This window comes from Lepidochelys kempii, chromosome 3, assembly GCF_965140265.1.
Source record: "Lepidochelys kempii isolate rLepKem1 chromosome 3, rLepKem1.hap2, whole genome shotgun sequence".
NCBI lineage: Eukaryota > Metazoa > Chordata > Testudines > Cheloniidae > Lepidochelys > Lepidochelys kempii.
The window spans coordinates 140566308-140583904 of record NC_133258.1 but is presented as its reverse complement, the minus strand read 5'-3'; the positions used below and the strand labels follow the sequence as shown (position 1 = coordinate 140583904).

Here is a 17597-nt window from a genome sequence, read left to right as displayed (position 1 = left end):
TGTGGATTTGTAATTGCACCAATCATCTTACACCAACTAAAACAACCAATGCATTAAAAATATAAGCTTTTTAAAATAACTAACTTTGACAACTAGAAAATTTTGACTAGCAGTGGAAATATGTCCTCCAATGGAGCTATGGAAATGGATTTAAATGTTTTTTATGGTTTGTAATTGCCACATCATGTCTTTCAACTAATTTGTGAGATTAACTATTAAAGTAGATGATAAACTCTTATGATAAACTTGGTCACTCTACATTTTTATTATATAAATTAACATTTTTATTAAGCACCAATAAAAATCATACGAGTAAAATTCCTTCAGGAATATAAAATCAATTGCAACTTTAAACAATGTAAATTCTATTTCAAATGCTCAAACGATACCTGTTAGGTTAGTAATAAAAACATTCAATTTGCTGTGTCTGAATGTATTAAGTTACAGTAGCTGATGTAACTTGATTCTCTTTTGAAGATTTACAAAATATACTAGTTATCTGAAGGAGCTGTGATGGGGTCTGTTGAACATCTGAGCTCACTAAAAGGTTACAAAATTTGTTTCAAGTTTGTAAACAGAAATCTAGTACATTTTGCATTCAGTTGCATGTACATTCAGATTCACATTCAGTAAATTACAACCAATAATATATTTGAATTGAAGGTGTGATCACAGAAGTTTTCAGATTTGAGTAACTGCTATTTGCCATAAAATTTATAATAGGCATTGAGAATTACAGCTGTCAGAATATTTTAGAAGTAGCATTATCTACTAAGTCTTTGAAACATACTTTTTATACAAGGCTCTGATCTATTCAAAGTATAAGTGATTATTAGAATCTGAGGGCCAGATCATCAGCTAGTATAAATTAGTGTAGCTACACTGAAGTCAATGGAGTTGCTCCAACATTCACCAGCTGACAATCTGGTCCTGACTGTCTTATGGACAAGGGGATTCATTGACTGATACTTGTGAAGGGGAGGCATTGTTACCCACTCATGGGGAAAGGCAGCTTTAAAGTGCAACTGGAGTTTCACAGGAGCCCAGTCACTATACACCATCCAAAACAATATGTTGAATCAGCATATCTCCCTGCTGGTCCTGGGCGTTCTCCTGCCCTAGACAGTGCTGCTCAGTTTGTGGACTGCAGTGGCTGCATACAGGCTCTTGATAGAGTGGGAGTTTTGTACTGACGCAGCCGTGACCCAGATTTCAAATTACCAAAAGTCGTGCATGCTAGTTATGCTGATGAAAGCCAGCATAAATTGGGGCTAAATCAAGCCTAAAGATCATAGATGTATTTTAATTTAATTTGGTTTGAGAGGTGGTTATTAAAGGGGCCATAAACTGCCCTCCATCTATACACACAAAAGAAACCAATGGGATATGTTAAGCTCAGCGGTAGAGCTGAAAACTAAACGAGAACTGGGAACTAAACACACAAGTCACATTAGTCTTATATGAAAGGTGAAAAGCGGTTTATGAAAACAACCCTTAACACATCCAACAAAATTGAAATTATTTAAAAAACCAATGTACTTTTACAATTTCTTTACACAGAATGCCATCAGTATGGTAGATAAATTATTGGTCCTTCTTCAACTCATGTACTGTTGTTCTTGTTTGATCTTGTTGGTGATGAGATAGCAGTCGATCAACATAAATGATTGCTCGATAAATCTTCACATACCTGAAGTAGCTTATAACAAGGATGCCCCCAAAAATGGACAGTATGAGGACTGAAAAGCCAGCAACCTTACCAATGTTTGGACTGAAATACAAATGAGATTCGATTAAGAATAGATGTGGTAAATTTTCAAATTCTCCCCTTGTTTAGTCAAGAATCTCTTTGACTTTATATTGACAGAAGACATAACTCTATTTGGAATGATGTCTTCTGAAAACTCTTAAAAATGATATGCATCTTCTTGAAAATATGGCTGATTAATGATTAAGTTTCTCTTTTACTCTTCTTTACGGTCATGATGATATAGAATTCAAGGGCAAAATCCAAATGGTTTTCTATAGAAGTGAATGGCAAGACCCTATGATTTTAGTGGGACCAGGATCAAACACTTTATAAAGAAGTGAGTGAGTACAATGGGCACACTACAGACGTTCATTCTGGTTTAGAAATATTACTGGTTCCAGAGATATCACCTATACTTAAAAATGGAGAATACCGTTCGAACTGGAATGAAATTGTATCCTACCAGCAGGCCAAAGGCTTGGATTTGGATATTATCTCTAAGATTTCATTACCCAACTGTAAGATTGGGAGTGTCGCCAAAGGATAACAATATTTTTATCACTATATAAATATTAAATAATAATAAATTATGTTTAGTTGTGGCTATTAGCAATTACCTTTCTACTATGCCATATGTACGGACCGCAAAGACTGTATTTAAGTCACAAAAACTGGAATACAAAAAAAGATTTAAATATTTTCTCAACTGTAAAAATATTCAGAATGAAAATACAGAATCACAATGAAACCAACTGGTGCCCACATTCACCCCACCTCATGTACGAACTAAAAACTTTATTTAAACTTCAATAAAGACATTCCGATTATTTTTAAAAATGGTGTACTTTTATGTAACTTTCATAATGTAATGCAGTGTTGTCAATGCTACTGATTTTTTTGTGAGTGATGGGATTTCACCTGGGGCTGGAGCCAATCTGGCAATGATGTGAGTTGCTTTAGCTCTCTAGTGAATTTCAGCCCGCCGGGGGGGAAAACCCACTGACTGGCTCTTTTCTCCAGTTGCCTGCCTCCTGGCGAAGAGCAGCCAATCAGAGCTGCTGCAGGAGCAAGCAGCGCACTCTCCCTCTACCCTCAGCAACCTGAAGCCATTCTCACAGGAGGGGAGAGGATAATGGGGAGCAGAAATGTCAGGAACATTCTAGGGTGAGTTTTGACACCTTCCCTGCTTTGGAAAAAAACGTGTTGGACAAGATTCATCCTGGCAGTGGCATTAGGGCTGGTGAAAGGCCTAATTTGTGCTCAAGTTGCAGCCAGGGAATAGCTGGGTCAGTGCCCATCCTGCCCTCAATCTGCACCTGCACTGGTGGCTCCTGCATTGGGGGACACATCCCCTGTGCTAGTGTATCCTGGGAAACACATCCCTTTGTCAGGGCCTCCTTCAGGGGAGGGGGGGAGGGGGTGCAGCCTGCACAAAGGGGCCATGAGGCAGTGATGAATTTCTTCTTTTAATGTTTCATCAATGAAATACCTCTATGAGTGTTTGGTATTCATGGGTCTTTCTCACAATGTTTCAGAAAATATGTAGGATGCGTGTTACTACATATTCCTAAATGAAATCCCCTATGGAGTTTATTAAAAATTTTCTTTACATTATGGGGTGGATAAAATGAGAAACTTTGAAATGGTTTATTAAAGGTAAGGCAAATATCCTTAAGGTGTGGCTAATCTTTGATAAGTGACTGTAAAAAGTCATTGTGCAGTTCAATATTTCTTGTCTTTCAATGGTTGCCACATCAAATACGTTCAGTTCACACAGAAAATATTTTTCTCCAAATACCAGCCCTAGAAACTCAACCTGAGCTCTGAGAACCAAGCCGGGGTTTTTCTTGCTCAGACATGTATCATCACCTTTAGGCCAAATTAGACCCTCCGTTACAGCTGTGCAACCCTACTGTCTTCAGATTATACCCTCAGTGGCATTTATGCAGTTGAATTGTCATCCATTGATCCAGTTCACCAACTCCTACATGGGTTAGTTCTACAGTGCTAACAGGAATAACTTTCTTTTAGTCACTTAGCCTAAATTTACAGAGATTACTCTGAATATATGCAAAGAGAAAATCTGTTAAGATGACATTTTTACAATCACTTTAGAAAAAAAACTGGTTTGACTGTCAGATCCTAGATTTACACTAATGTAAATTGAGATTACAATCTGGCCCTGTGGGTCCTGTCGTCAAATCCACATGTTGAAGGCCTCTTGCCTTCCTTTCCATAGAGGTAGGATAAACATTATGTTTCTAGCAGTCTATACAGAAAATGAGTAGAAATCTAAGAGGAAAAATAATAGCTGCACTATGAAAGGGTTGAGGACCCTCAGAGCCATATCTGAACCATCCATGAGTTAGAACTGGTAGTGGAAAATACCTGCAACATCTATGGCCAAGTGATACCTCAAGCAAAATAATTTTTTAAAATGACAACAGTGGTTACTTTATTCATCTTAATCCTAAATCAATCATTAAAAATACTTTTTACATGTCAAGAAAGAAATAGATAACCTGAAATTTGGGTCCACTATCTTCACTCTGAACACATAAATGCCACTGTACTCAGTAGGCCAAATGAGAGAATTGTAACCAGAGTGGTTCAAAATTGGATACAGCTGATTTAGGTCTCCTAGACGTCCAAGTTCAGATTCAAAGCAGGATCTGTAATTCTGATTAGAAACAATAAAGGAGATTTTTTAAACTAGCTTTGAAAAACAATTAGACCTACTTATCTGGGTTTCTGGACTTGTAATTATCTCTCTCTCTCTCTTTCTCCCTTTCTCTCTATATATATCCCAAAGGAATAACTCCTTGGAGATTGTACAGCACACTCACAAGCTCTATACTTAGTCAGCTATGTTGGCTAACAAGGAGGGGAGAAGCCTGGTTCCCACACATTCCTTGCCTTGTTTCAAACAGTCTGCACCCTAAAATAAACTTGTTTCGTTTAAATCTAAACCAACCCAATGTTGTATCTGAATTGAAGTGACTGGGATTCATTAACTCCAGTTAATGTGGCAAGCTGCTGGGTATTTACTCTTTAAAGGAGCAAGCAAACCTTATTAGCCCTCTGAATACTCCAGGAAAGATCTGGACATTTCAGAGCAGATAGTTTTGGGAAATTTCAGGACTGGGGGTGTGTTGGAGTCACTTGGCTAATGGTAACCAAAGTTGGTAGATGCCAGAATGAGGCTGGGGTGTAACAAGCCAGCTACTGGAATCAGAGTGCTGAGCCAGAGCTGCTTAACAAACAGACAGTGCATGCTTGTCTGTTGGCTGTCAGTGTCCAGGTTACGAGCCACAGCAGCAGAGCACTGAAGGCACCCAGAGTTACAGGGTTCGTGGTAAAACAGATCAACGGGCTGAAAAGGCATGAGGACATAAGGGCATTCAACACCAACACTGAAATGTTAAAAAAAAAAAATTTGAACTAACTTCCCATACATCCGAAGATGTCCAAAACCTTTACCCCCAACCTGAGGCCTCTAATTGCACTAGGGGGCGCACATTAAGATGAGATGCTCAGCCTGGTGATGTGGCTGTTAGGTGGCTGCTCAGTTTGAACCTCTGGCCTGGTGGAATATATTGCTCCTCAGCCTTCACCTTCTCTTGGAACACATGCTAGTCTAAGTGCAAAGTGTTCACTACCTTTTCCCTTCAATCATAGTCCTTTCCCCAGGCTCATGCACCCTCCCACCTAGAGCAACACAGTCCTTCCTTCTTTCACTGAGCCCTCCCCACAGCCCTCACTCTTCCAACCACACACTCCTGCCAAGATAGTGCCTGCCCCCAAGTTCCTCCCAACTGTCCAGGAATCCTCCAGCTTCTTGCCCTTCTGGGCCATTGATCCTCCAGGACTAGGCTGCTCACGCTTAGGTGCTGATTACAATAGTTTAGTGAATTGGAATCATACGAATGCCCCTTTGGCCCAGCAGAAAGCCAATTTGGGGCCTTGTAAGATGATTTTGTTTGGATGAGAAATCAGTGAGACAAAATTGAGGTAATCCTTGGTGGTAATTCTTTTATACATAGAATATATTGGTGAAGTCCTAGTCCCACTGAAGTCAATAATGAAACTCTCATTGACTTTAATGGGGCCAGGATTTCACCCAAAGTTCTGTTTCTCTGAACATACAGCACACATGCTTTTGGAGAAATCTCAAGCCAGACTCCAGACCTGTGCCCAAGAAACTGCTGTAACAGGGTCACCCTGCCACTGCTTACTGATTCTAACTTCTCACAGCCCACAGCCCCTGCATTTGTGCCTGGGGAGCCTCCATTAGTTCCACACTTTCCCTCTGGCCACATGGCTTGTCATATCTCTCAAGGGTTAGCCCCTCCCTTGTGTCCAGCTGTTTACCACTACAAAAGAATTTCAGTTGCTCCTAAAGCTATACAATATTTTAGTACACTCATTTATTTTAATGATGTTTGTGATTTTCATTCAACCAGACACATGACAACGAGGGATTAGTGTCTTTCGGAATAACAATATCCTTTCATAGCATTGTCAGATCATTACTGTATTGCCATCTGACTTGTATTCCACTTGCTCGAGATACTAATAGTGTGAGAATGCCAAGTAAGACAGCTGCAGAGTTCATTCATATTTTTCATAAACAATTTGTAAATATATAATTTCCTACCTGTGGCCCCCATATTTCATCTAATGTACTGTTTTCATGTCCCTTAAGCATTGAAATCCAAGTCTGTGCTTCACGCAAACAACCCACCTATTCAAAATCATTCAAATGTACAAATTAAAAAAAATATTAGTTCTCTATCCCTTTGTTATTTTCTGAAGGGTAATACAGTATTTACATAGGTATTGGGCATTGTGGTTCTGTATATTTATTTATCTTATATAGCTGCTATAGTGAAAGTACCACAGTATAAATCTAAGGCAACAAAACATACTCGGGGAAAGACTCTGCCCTTAGGGAGTACATTGTTTTAAAATAAAATATTGGGGTAGTAATATTAGCAATAATAATGTTAACATCCAGTGGTGCGTCAAGTTTCAATAGCTACCTGTACTGAGTGAAGTAGGCAGCACCGATGAGAATAAAATAAATGCTCCATGAAGGGAGCCAAATAAAATGGGCTTGACTTGACCATGGTATGTAAATAGCACTAATGTAAATTGTAGCCATAACAAAAATACATTCTGAGAAGGAAAAGGAACAAGTGGACTTGTAGCCCTTACAGCATCTACAATGTCTGAGCTGTGCATTCTGAAGAAGAAGCACTTAGGATATGTCTACATTGCAATTAGACTTGGGCTCGCAGGGCTTGGGCTAATAGGCTGTTTAATTGTGGTATAGGGTGTAGATGTTTGGGCTCGGGCTATAACCTGAGCTCTCACTGAGACCCTCCCACCTCGCAGGGTTCTAGAGCCCAGGTCCACCCACCCCAAATGTCTCCACCACAATTAAACGGCCTCCTAGTCTGAACCCCATGACTCCAAGTCAGCTCGCACAGGCCAGCCGTGGGTTTTTAATTGCAGTGTAGACATATCCTCAGGCAAAACGTATGGTGTCCAAGAAACAATGAGACATCAAACCAAAGAGGGATGCAACACAGCTGAGGAGCCAGACAGTGACCCTCCACAGGTGCTCTTTCATCAATCATGGTCATTCAGGTACTGACAATTGCAGCATTTAGGACTATAGTCTGACTTCACTTATATAAGACTTCAGTCCCCATAACATTATGGTTCTTTCATGAACTGTTGTCAGAGGAATCCAGTCTGCTGTTCTCTGAGCTCCCACAATCCCATACTATGGATGAAGATTCAGCAAAAGGTAATTAAGGTAATAGGCCTGACCCAAAGCCATTGAAGTAAACGATTGATTTCCATAGTTTTTTTTTTTTAAATCAAACCCAATGTTAGTACTATCTTGCTTTAGTATCTTTCTGCAGGGCGTGACATTACTGAGATAACCTGTAACTGTATAGATCATTGTTACAACCACTGTTATATATTTGCAGCAAATATTGTACAAAGGTTGTCATGTAAGGTGTCTATGGGAAGGTTATGATTTGCTGATTATGATTATGCTATCTGTATGCATGTATCATTTTTGTAGTTGACGTTATGAATATTGGCTATGTACTTGTATATCAACGTGTTTTAATTCTAAGTAGCCTCGGTGAAGCATTTGGTCAGCTTCTTGAGAAGGGACTATTCTCAGTAAGAGCCCAATCAAGAAACACTTAACTGACAATGAACTGTGGGAGATGCCAATCCACTTCAAAGCTTTCCTGGGAAGGTTCAACTGAATGTAAACAATGGCATGGGCCTGTAAAGAACTGAGCCATGCATGGACATGTGACTTGCCCATGTGACTCCTAACTCCCTCTTGCTGCGGTGATCTTCCAGAGGGCAGAGAATATAAAAGGCTACTGCATCTCCTCCATCTTGTCTTCAATCCTGCTTCTTACTTCTGGAGGAACCTTGCTACAAACTGAAGCTCTGAACAAAGGACTAAATGACCCATCCCAGCTGTGGATGTGTTCCAGAGACTTGATTTGTGCCTGCAGCTTATTCCATCACTGCTATAAGCCTGAACCAAGAACTTTGCCATTACTGTATGTAATTGATTCCATTTAACCAATTCTTGCTCTCATCTATATCTTTTTCCTTTTATGAATAAACCTTTAGATTTTAGATTCTAAAGGATTGGCAACAGCATGATTTGTGGGTAAGATCTGATTTGTATATTGACCTGGGTCTGGGGCTTGGTCCTTTGGGATCAGGAGAACCTTTTTCTTTTACTGGGGTATTGGTTTTCATAACCATTCGTCCACATAACAAGTGGCACTGGTGGTGATACTGGGAAACTGGAGTGTCTGAGGGAATTGCGGGTGTGACTTATGGTTAGCCAGTACAGTAAAACCAAAGTCCTCTCTGTTTGGCTGGTTTGGCTGGCTCCTCACCTTAGAGGTGAAGAAACCCCAGCCTTGGGCTGTAACTGCCCTGCTCTAAGCAATTTGTCCTGAATTGATATTCTCAGAAGTGTCCCACCAAAGGCAGCAACGTTACACAAGGGTAGGGATGATGATGTGTTGAGCAGCCACGCCACACAAGCCCTGGCTTTTCCACTGCCAGCCATTTCCATCTTCCAAACTGTGAAGCCTCAGTTCTGCTAAGGCTCATCCCTATTTTTGCCAAATTCTGGCCTAGTCTAGCAATAATTCCATTTCCCAGCCTTCTACACATTGCTTTGACAGCATGATCTGGCTTTGAGAGTCCTGGGGAGCATGTCACTCTGCTTAAAAATGAAAGGCTATATTCTGCTTTCAGTTATATAGAAATTGCCTTCAATAGGATTGCATGGGTATTACTGAGGGCAGAATTTGACTTCAGAGATTGAAAGAATCTCTTTTTAAGAACAGGCTAAATAAACACCTATCAGGTATGGTCTAGGTATACTTAATCCTGTTTCAGCATGGCAGGAAGGACTAAATCTCTTAAGGGCTTCCCAGCCCCACATTTCTATGATTCTGTATGGATAGTCCTGTATTCCCATTTCCCCCAAACAGAGGGCAGACTAAACTTAAAGATGGTTTTGAAGTTTCACTTCCTGAACCATACTACCATGCACAGAGTTCTTTTTTCTTTTCTTTGATTACCTCTTGATTTTGATTCATGTGTTCCATTTTGAACAGTGGATGCTGTTAAAACCAATACATTAGACGCTGAAAGTTACAAGTAATGTAATTTACAACTACTATACAATATCTCCATTCAAATAGGGTGATTCAGACAGAAGAGGACTGAACATGTATAAAATCAAGCATTGCATTTACCCAACTTCACACAATATATAGCAACAAATATAATCTAAATAAAAAGATGCCATACCTGCTTCATAGATGAGTTGTAGCTGTAGTCATTTCTGCCATGAACCTCCCATAAAATAAAATTTGCCTCAACTGTTTTAACAAATGTGCTGCCATTATATCTATAAACAATACAGGTGTTAAATACTGCTTTGGTAAAAGCATATAAATGGGCAAATACCTCTCACTCCGTGGCCCTGGAGGGAAACATGGACAGTGCGGTGCTGCTGTGCAAAAGGAGAAAAGGACAAGCAGGGAATGTACAGCCCAGAGGCTTTGCTCCGAGGACTCCCTGCACAACAGTGGACTATGAGCAAATAGGATGCAGCATCATGGGTGGGACCAAAGGCTCTGCTGCAATGTGGATATTCCTGCCTCCAGCACTGGGCTTGCTACTGTTATGCTTGCCATTCAGCTGGAGTAGCCACTACAGCTTCAGAGAACTATGCAGCGCTGTGGGAAGGAGTCCTTCTCTTGCCACACAATATTTCAGCGTTATACTTACAAGGCAATATCAGGGTGAAAAGGTATTGCATAATGAAGATCCATTAGGCAACCATACTTATCCCAATCATAATTTACCACCTAAAAAAAGAAAAGTTGTGGTAATATACTGTATATTTCTCTATATTTCTTCTTTGCATGCCCACACACATCAACTAAAATAAAACCCTGTAACTCTCTTACCAGGTCTTCCGTTGTTGGAACCCACAGATATTTCCTAGTGTAAGGAAAAACTTATTGTTGGTTTTACACCTTTTAAAACCATATTCCCCTCTTTTCTGGTATAAAATGGATTGGATTGTTTAAGTAGGAAGATTTAAAACTGAGCATGCAATTTTTCTTCATGGCTTAAAAACATGTGAAACAAGCTTTTGCAAATCCTCCTGCTATAAAGTTGTAAACTCTCCTATATCATTGGACATCTTAAAGAGACATCAACTTAAAAATAACACTTGCATCTGACAATCTGTAAGCAACTACTGTTATAAGTATTATTTATAACTAGTAACTACAGTAGCTCTTTTTCCTCCCCTCATCCCAAGTTTCTTCCCTTTGAGCATTTGGGTGCTCTCCTGGCCCCATTGAATTCAATGGGAGTTTTGCTCCTTGACTTCAGTCGGCCAGGATTTCACTCTTTTTGTACAGTCACTTTCATTGTATAGTCATTTGAGGCTTGATCACGTTACCATTGAAATCCAATAACAGAACTCCCATTAACTTCTATGGATGAAGGATTGGGCCCTTAGTTGTTTCCCCTATTGTTTGTGTGGATATTTCAGACAGCAACATTGGAGATCCGATGAAGTGAGCTGTAGCTCACAAACGCTCATGCTCAAATAAATTTGTTAGTCTCTAAGGTGCCACAAGTCCTCCTTTTCTTATTGGAGAGAAAAACATTTTTAAAAAATAGGATGATGTGATTGGATCAAACACAAACCCTGTTTCAGGGACTAAAGGACAGGTGTAGTAACAAACTACTTTTAACTAGATTTTCTTTTTTTTTTTTTTTTTTGGTTGACTAGCTTTCAAGTTGAGAATGTCTCTTTACAGATATTTAGAATAATAATTTGTGTATATATATAAATGGCTTCCTGCATTTCCATATATAAATTATATCTAAAAGACCCTATATTTCTTTTTATGGTCATTTAATAAATCAAGTTTCTTACCCACGTATTTTGTAAGTAGTAAAATTATGTTTCATACAGGTTACATATGAAGGTCTGTGGAAATAAAACAAATAATCAGTATAATGTAAAGGTTTTTATTTGTTACTGAAGTAGTGCATGAAAGTGTAAATGACTGAACTCATCATGCTAGTATTGTCAGAGAATTATCATAGTCCAATATTTGTTCTATATTTTGACCTCTATTCAGCAAAACTTTCTCAATAGCTTTGATACATTAAATATGGGCCAGATTCTCTCTTTCAATCTGGCCCCTCTTCACCACTCTGGCAGTGCAAATGGGCCATACACTGGCTACATTTGGCCAGCTGTGAATTCCCTCCGCAGAGAGAAGCTCTGAACTGACATGGAGCCAGCATAGCATAACTGGTTCTTACTCCACTTTCTCTCCCAGCTATGTCATAGGGAGCATGCCAAGTGGGGGAAAGGGATGAAGCTGGAGTGCCACTGTGGTCTGCCTTCAGGGGCCTTTGCCAGCTGGCATATATTAGAGCAGCCCTAGTGCTGCTCTAATCTACCTAGAGCTGGAGCTGTGCAGGGCAAAGTTTCATGGCTCCTTGGTGGCCCAACTTCTCATCTGCATTGAGCACCTATTTCAATGATAAAAATTGGTTATTGTGGTTCTTTGAGATATGTTGCACATGTACATTCCACTCTAGGTACGTGCACTACAAACACAATCACTGGAAATGTTTCTCTCAGTGGAACCCATCAGGGCATCCCCTGCCAGTGTGCACAAACAGCACCAGTATAAAGCATCCAGCTGACCCCACATCTCCTCAGTTCCTTCTTTCTGGAAAACTCCAACGTAGCGGGGACAGGAGGGGGGGTCGTGTAATGGACATGTTCAGTGCATCTCGAAAAACAACAGTTATGGAAGTAACCGTTTTTTAGTAACCGTTTTTTCTTCTTTGAGTTATTGCACATGTGCATTCCACACTATGTGACTCCCAAGCAGTTGAATAGGTGGAGGGCGTGGAGTTCATGGACCCACAGACTGCAGAACAGCTCGACCAAAATTGGCATAATCTCCGGAATGCTGAGTGATGGCATAATGGAAGGAGAATGTGTGCACCAATGACCAGGTTGCTGCTTTACAAATGTCCTGAATAGGAATCTGTGCTAGGAATGCTGCTGGGGATGCTTATGACCTTATGGAATGAACAGTCAGGTTTGTTGGTGGTGAAACGCTGACCTGCCTGATCGTAACAAGTGCAAATACATGAAGTTATCCAGGATGAAATTATCTGTGAAGAGATTGTGAGACCCTTCATCCTGTCAACTACAGCTATGAACAGTTGAGTGGACCTTCAGAATGGTTTAGTTCTTTCTATGTAGAAAGCTAGGGTTTGTCTAACATCCAATGAGTAAAGCCGTTCATTCCTATTTGCATGAGGCTTTGGGTAGAAGACAGGTAGGTAGATTGCCTGATTGCTATGAAATTGCAAAACCACTTTTGGGAGAAAACGGGGGTGAGGACATAAATATACCTTATCCTTAATGGAGGTTCTGGTGGGAAGGCATGGAGTTCCAAGACCCTTCTGGCCAAAGTGATGGCAACTAAGAAAGCCACTTTACAGGAGAGAGATAACAAGGAGCACATTGCCAAAGGTTCAAGCGGTGGCCCCATAAGCTTCTATTAGACCAGGTTCCGGTCCCAGGGGGGGAACAGGCTCTTACTCGAGGGTACTGTATAACCTTTCTAGGCCTTTGAGGAATTGGACAGACATGTCATCTGAAAAAATTGACCTGTTATCCACCCAAGGGTGGAAAGCTGATACCACTGCAAGGTGAACCTTGACAGAGGAGACTGCTAAGCCTTGCTGTTTCAGGTGCCATAAATATTCAAATATGTCTTGTATGGATGTATGCATGGGTGAGACTCCATGATGGGATGCTCAGAGAATTGCTTCCACTTCAAGACAGGAGGGCTGGTGGAGGGCTTTCTACTACCTAGCAGGATCTCTGAGATTTAGCTTTGGAGCTTCCAGCCATTAGATGAAGGAGGCTCAGGTTTGGGTGGAGCAGCCAACTTGGGCCTGGAAGTGGGATTGGAGTTGCCACTGAGATGTCTAGCAGAGAACCAGTGTTGGCAAGGCCATGATAGGTTCATCAGAATAATCTGGGCGTGGTCCTGTTTGATCTTTAGCAGCACCCTGTGCATGACTGGACTAGGAGATAAAGCATAGTAAAGATGTCCCGTCCAAGGTAGTAGAAAGGCATCCGTGATACAACTTGAACTGTGGCTTCTTAGGGGGTCACAACTGGTGACACTTTCTGTTGTACTTATTTGCAAATAGGTCTATCCAGGGAGTCCCGCACTGTTGGAAAACATCTCTCATCACATCCAGGTGAAGGGACTACTCGTGGTGACTGGAGAAAGACCTGCTAAGGTGATCTGTCAGTTTTGTATTCCTGGAAGGTAAGAGGCCTCAAGACTGATTGGCAGTTTTACATAGCCATAGCTGTATTGCTTCTCAACAAAGGAGGGAAGAGCTAGCTCCTCCTGTCCTGTTGAAATAAAACATGGCTGCAGTGTTGTCTGTGAGAACAAACAAGTTTCTGCCCATAATGTGGGGCAGAAAGGCCTGACAGGCAAGGTAAGCTGCTTTGAGTTCCCTGACTTTGATGTGGACTGATCTCTCTGCCAAAGACCTTGCATTCTAAGGGGCCACACGTGAGCTCCCAACCCTAGCACTGACGCACCTGAGACCAGGGTCATTGATGGTTGAGGGCGCTTAAAAGGGACTCCCACACAAACTGTGAGTGGATCCAACCACCAATTTAGAGAGACGAGAGCCTGTTGAGGTACCTGTGAGTACAGATGGTGGCATGTTGGCGAGTACATGCAGGCCAGCCATGTCTGGAAGGGTCTGAGGTGCAGCCTTGCGTGTGGTACCACGTGAAGCTCCTTCGAAAGGCAGGTTCTGAAGTGTCTGCTGGACCTCCCGAGGGAGTTCCAAAGACTATAACCATGAACTCCTGCGCATGGCAACTGCCAAAACCATGGACCTGGCTGCCGAGTCAGTTGCATCCAAAGCAGATTGTAAAGAAGCCTTAGCTGCTGATTCTCCCTCGTCCACTAGAGAGGAGAACTCTTGCATGGCCTCTTGTAGGAACAAATCCTTCAATTTCTGCATGGAGTCACACATGTTAAAATCATACCTGCCCAGCAGCACCTGCTGGTTTGCAATTCAAAATTGTAATGAGGGCCAGCCTTAGGGAAAATGGCATACTGGGCAAACTTGCCCTCAATGCTTCCCTCAGTGACCCAATGCCCCTAGGCCTGGGCAGCCACCTTGATCCCCTCCATGCCCCCATCACAGCTTGACCATGGCTGAGGCGCTGGAGACTGACAGCACTGACAGCACCATGTCCCAACCCCTTTATGGCCCCACAGACACACTGAATAGAGGAGGGGCTTCTGCAGCAAAGCAGATCCCACCCCAGAGCTTTAGGGGCCACAGTCCCCTCCCACTGAGGCACTCACCATGGAAGCTCAGGGAGCCGAGATCTTGAGGTGCCAATAGGGCAAGGGGGTCTGGTCTGTATCCCAGGGTCCAGTTGGGGCCCTGTGACTCAGCCCCAAGAGCTGTCCAGGGTTCTCTTATCGGTGTCCCCGTCTGGTTCCCTTCATTTTACCCTTTGACCGCACTCCTGTCCCTGTTATTTCATTAGTTGTCCCCCGGAATTACTTGGTTTCCAGGTCCTGTAGATCCCCTTCTTAGGCTGAAGGGGGGATCCTTTAGCAGTAGCTCGCCCACTTCCTGGATCCCAATAGGACCAGCCCCAAGAGGGTTAACTCTGCTGAGGAAGTCCCGCCGGGAGGCAACATATAAAAGGTAGCAGCCCAGCTCAGTCTGGGCAGGCTGTTGGAGAGGAAGGGCACAGGCTGCGAGCTCTCTCCAGGGAGTTGCTACAGGCCCTGACTGTGGAATCACAGCTTGCAGAGCACCAGACAGACTCTAGGCTGCCCGATGAGCCCTGAGAAGGGGCTGCACTGGTGGAAGCTTGGCCATTTGAGGACCCTAGAGACCCAGCGGAACTGGGGGGAAAGGGTAAGAAGCAGGTCAGGGGACTTAAACTTTTTGTCAGTGAGTGAACTGGGGAACCAGTCAGGATGTATTGGGGGGATCATTGCTGACTCAGAGGTCAGCACCCCTACCTGGGCTGGGACTTGGAGGAGGAGGGAGGGCCCGAGTCCCCTTACCCAGGGCGCCATCCACTTGAGTGGTACCCCACTCTCCCAATGGGCCAACAGCCATGCAATACCACAGAGGCAGGATACTATGATGACTCTGGCCATTGGGTCACATTGCCCCTTGTAGAAGGGCTGTCTCTGACTCTGGCCATTAGGCCACGTTACCCTGACTAGAAAGGCCGCCTTATTGATGTCAGCCAGTAGGTCAAACTACCACAGCCATAATAAAGGTTATTATTATAAGAACTAACTGACTGTGGTACAGCCTTTTCCGTTCTTTTGGACCATACATCACTTGACACCCCGTGGCGGGGTGTACCTACCCCACAACAGGCCCCTTTTCCCCCAGATTCACCAGGCTTCAATCTGGCCCTGCCTCCCCTCTCAGACTCACCCAGGCAGGAGAAGATGAAGCTCAGTGCGAGACTGGAGGGGGAGGGAAGAAAGAAAGAGGGAGAGCCTGGGCTGTTGCCAGGCGGGGCCTCAGCTGGTGGCATAGCCCTGTGTCTGGGATCCACACAGAGCAGTAAAGCTGGAGTAAGGGAGGCGAGCTCAACACTTAACTTCATCCCCAGGTCCTTGAGGGAGCAGTGGTCACAGCCCCCCACCGCGTTGCCCCCTGCACAGCCATGCACACCCCCTGGGTGAAGCAGCCAGGCCAGTCCACAGTGGGAGAACCATGCGCACATGCTTCTGTCCCGGGGACTCCACGCTCCAGATCAATTGTGCCATTGCAGTGAGTTCTTGGTCTGCTGGAATGCCCAGTGGGCCTACCTGGGGCAGGTGCAGCCTCTGGCTCTGCTCTTGCTGCCCCCAGTGAGTTCCTGCCCAATCACTTGATGGTACTCCTGTGCCTGGGAGCATGGACAAGTGGAAATGCCTAGAAGAGTGACAAGAACAGCGCCTCGGGTGGGAGAAGTAAGACCTGATCTCCGACGTGGAAGATGATGAATCTCTGTCCAGTGACAAGAGTAGTGCTGCTCCCACCAGTGTCGGAGACTGGTGCAGTGGTGGAGATGTCCACACAGTGGCAAACCTAGCTGGGCTGTTTTTTCATTAGATCTCCTTGACTATGGAACTTAACATTTATTGAGCTTCTGGTTATGCTACAAGGCTCATCTATTTTTAATTTCTCTATAGAAGGAGGAGGTGACTGAGAGTTGGTATATTAGGAGATAATGTGTATTTTAAAGCTATTTTTTATTTTGGGGTTTTTGTTTGTTTTGTGGGGTTTTTTGCACTAAGCAGCAATGAGCTGAATCTATGTATTTTGTCATGTACATTTTTTAAAAGATGTCTACAGCATGGGAGAGGTTTTTGCTTTTAATTATGTATAAAACCAATATAAAGTAAGAAACATTTTACAAATGGGATAACTGAGGCATATTAGGCTAACAATACTACCTTATTAGCATTTATTTTAACTTCTGTTGTAAAATTAAATAAACCAGAAGTAATAAAATATTATTAAAACTTGCCTTTGAATGATAATATGCCTTGATGGAGGACAACCAACAAATAAATGAGTTAGCTGAAAAGAAATACATTATATTATATATAGATCTATATCTATATTTTTGTATATACTACCATGTACATAATTAATGTACATCTACTACATACATAATTAATTTACATAATTTTAATCAATGAAAAAAGGTCAGGCTGAGCCGTGATGGATTTTAGCACAGAATTACATACATGCATATGCGCAAACAGGGTAAATCAATTTGATATGAGTCAAAATGTATATCTGTTGCAATACAACCTGCAGTGTGTAAATGTGTTTATGCTTTTTTATCATTAAAAAACAAGTCTTAAGCCTAAAATGTTTAATATTGTTTTATTATTAAAAAATAGTTCAATTATATAAGTTGATTCCAACTGTATAAGAGCACATTTGAACTATCTGGATAATCAGTAGTTTGAATTATGAGGAGTTCCACTCCAAAAGCTTAAAAGTTCCACAGGAGCTTAGCTTCAGAAGCCCTGAGGAACTTTTAAGCTTTCCAAAAATGGGTCTTTGTCCTTAAGACTTGAGGAGTCTGAATGGAAGCATTGATGCTAATGCGGGCCAGTAGCTTCATCTAGATATAGGG

The 17597-nt window shown here is 42.3% G+C and overlaps 2 protein-coding genes across 2 annotated transcripts in view; one reads left to right on the top strand and one right to left on the bottom strand.

Moving 5' to 3' along the window:
- Nucleotides 1-17597, top strand: part of HNRNPU (heterogeneous nuclear ribonucleoprotein U) — a 296525-nt gene that overhangs the window by 119008 nt on the left and 159920 nt on the right. The window lies entirely within an intron of this gene.
- CATSPERE (catsper channel auxiliary subunit epsilon) overlaps nt 1585-17597 on the bottom strand; it is an 88356-nt gene continuing 72343 nt past the window's right edge. The window contains exons 14-22 of the mRNA XM_073338278.1: nt 16977-17029; nt 11280-11333; nt 10294-10327; nt 10112-10191; nt 9629-9728; nt 6408-6494; nt 4273-4430; nt 2368-2421; nt 1585-1771 (exon numbers count right to left, since the gene is read on the bottom strand). Coding sequence (XP_073194379.1) covers nt 1585-1771; nt 2368-2421; nt 4273-4430; nt 6408-6494; nt 9629-9728; nt 10112-10191; nt 10294-10327; nt 11280-11333; nt 16977-17029 — 807 coding nt within the window. The remainder of the gene's footprint in view (nt 1772-2367; nt 2422-4272; nt 4431-6407; nt 6495-9628; nt 9729-10111; nt 10192-10293; nt 10328-11279; nt 11334-16976; nt 17030-17597) is intronic.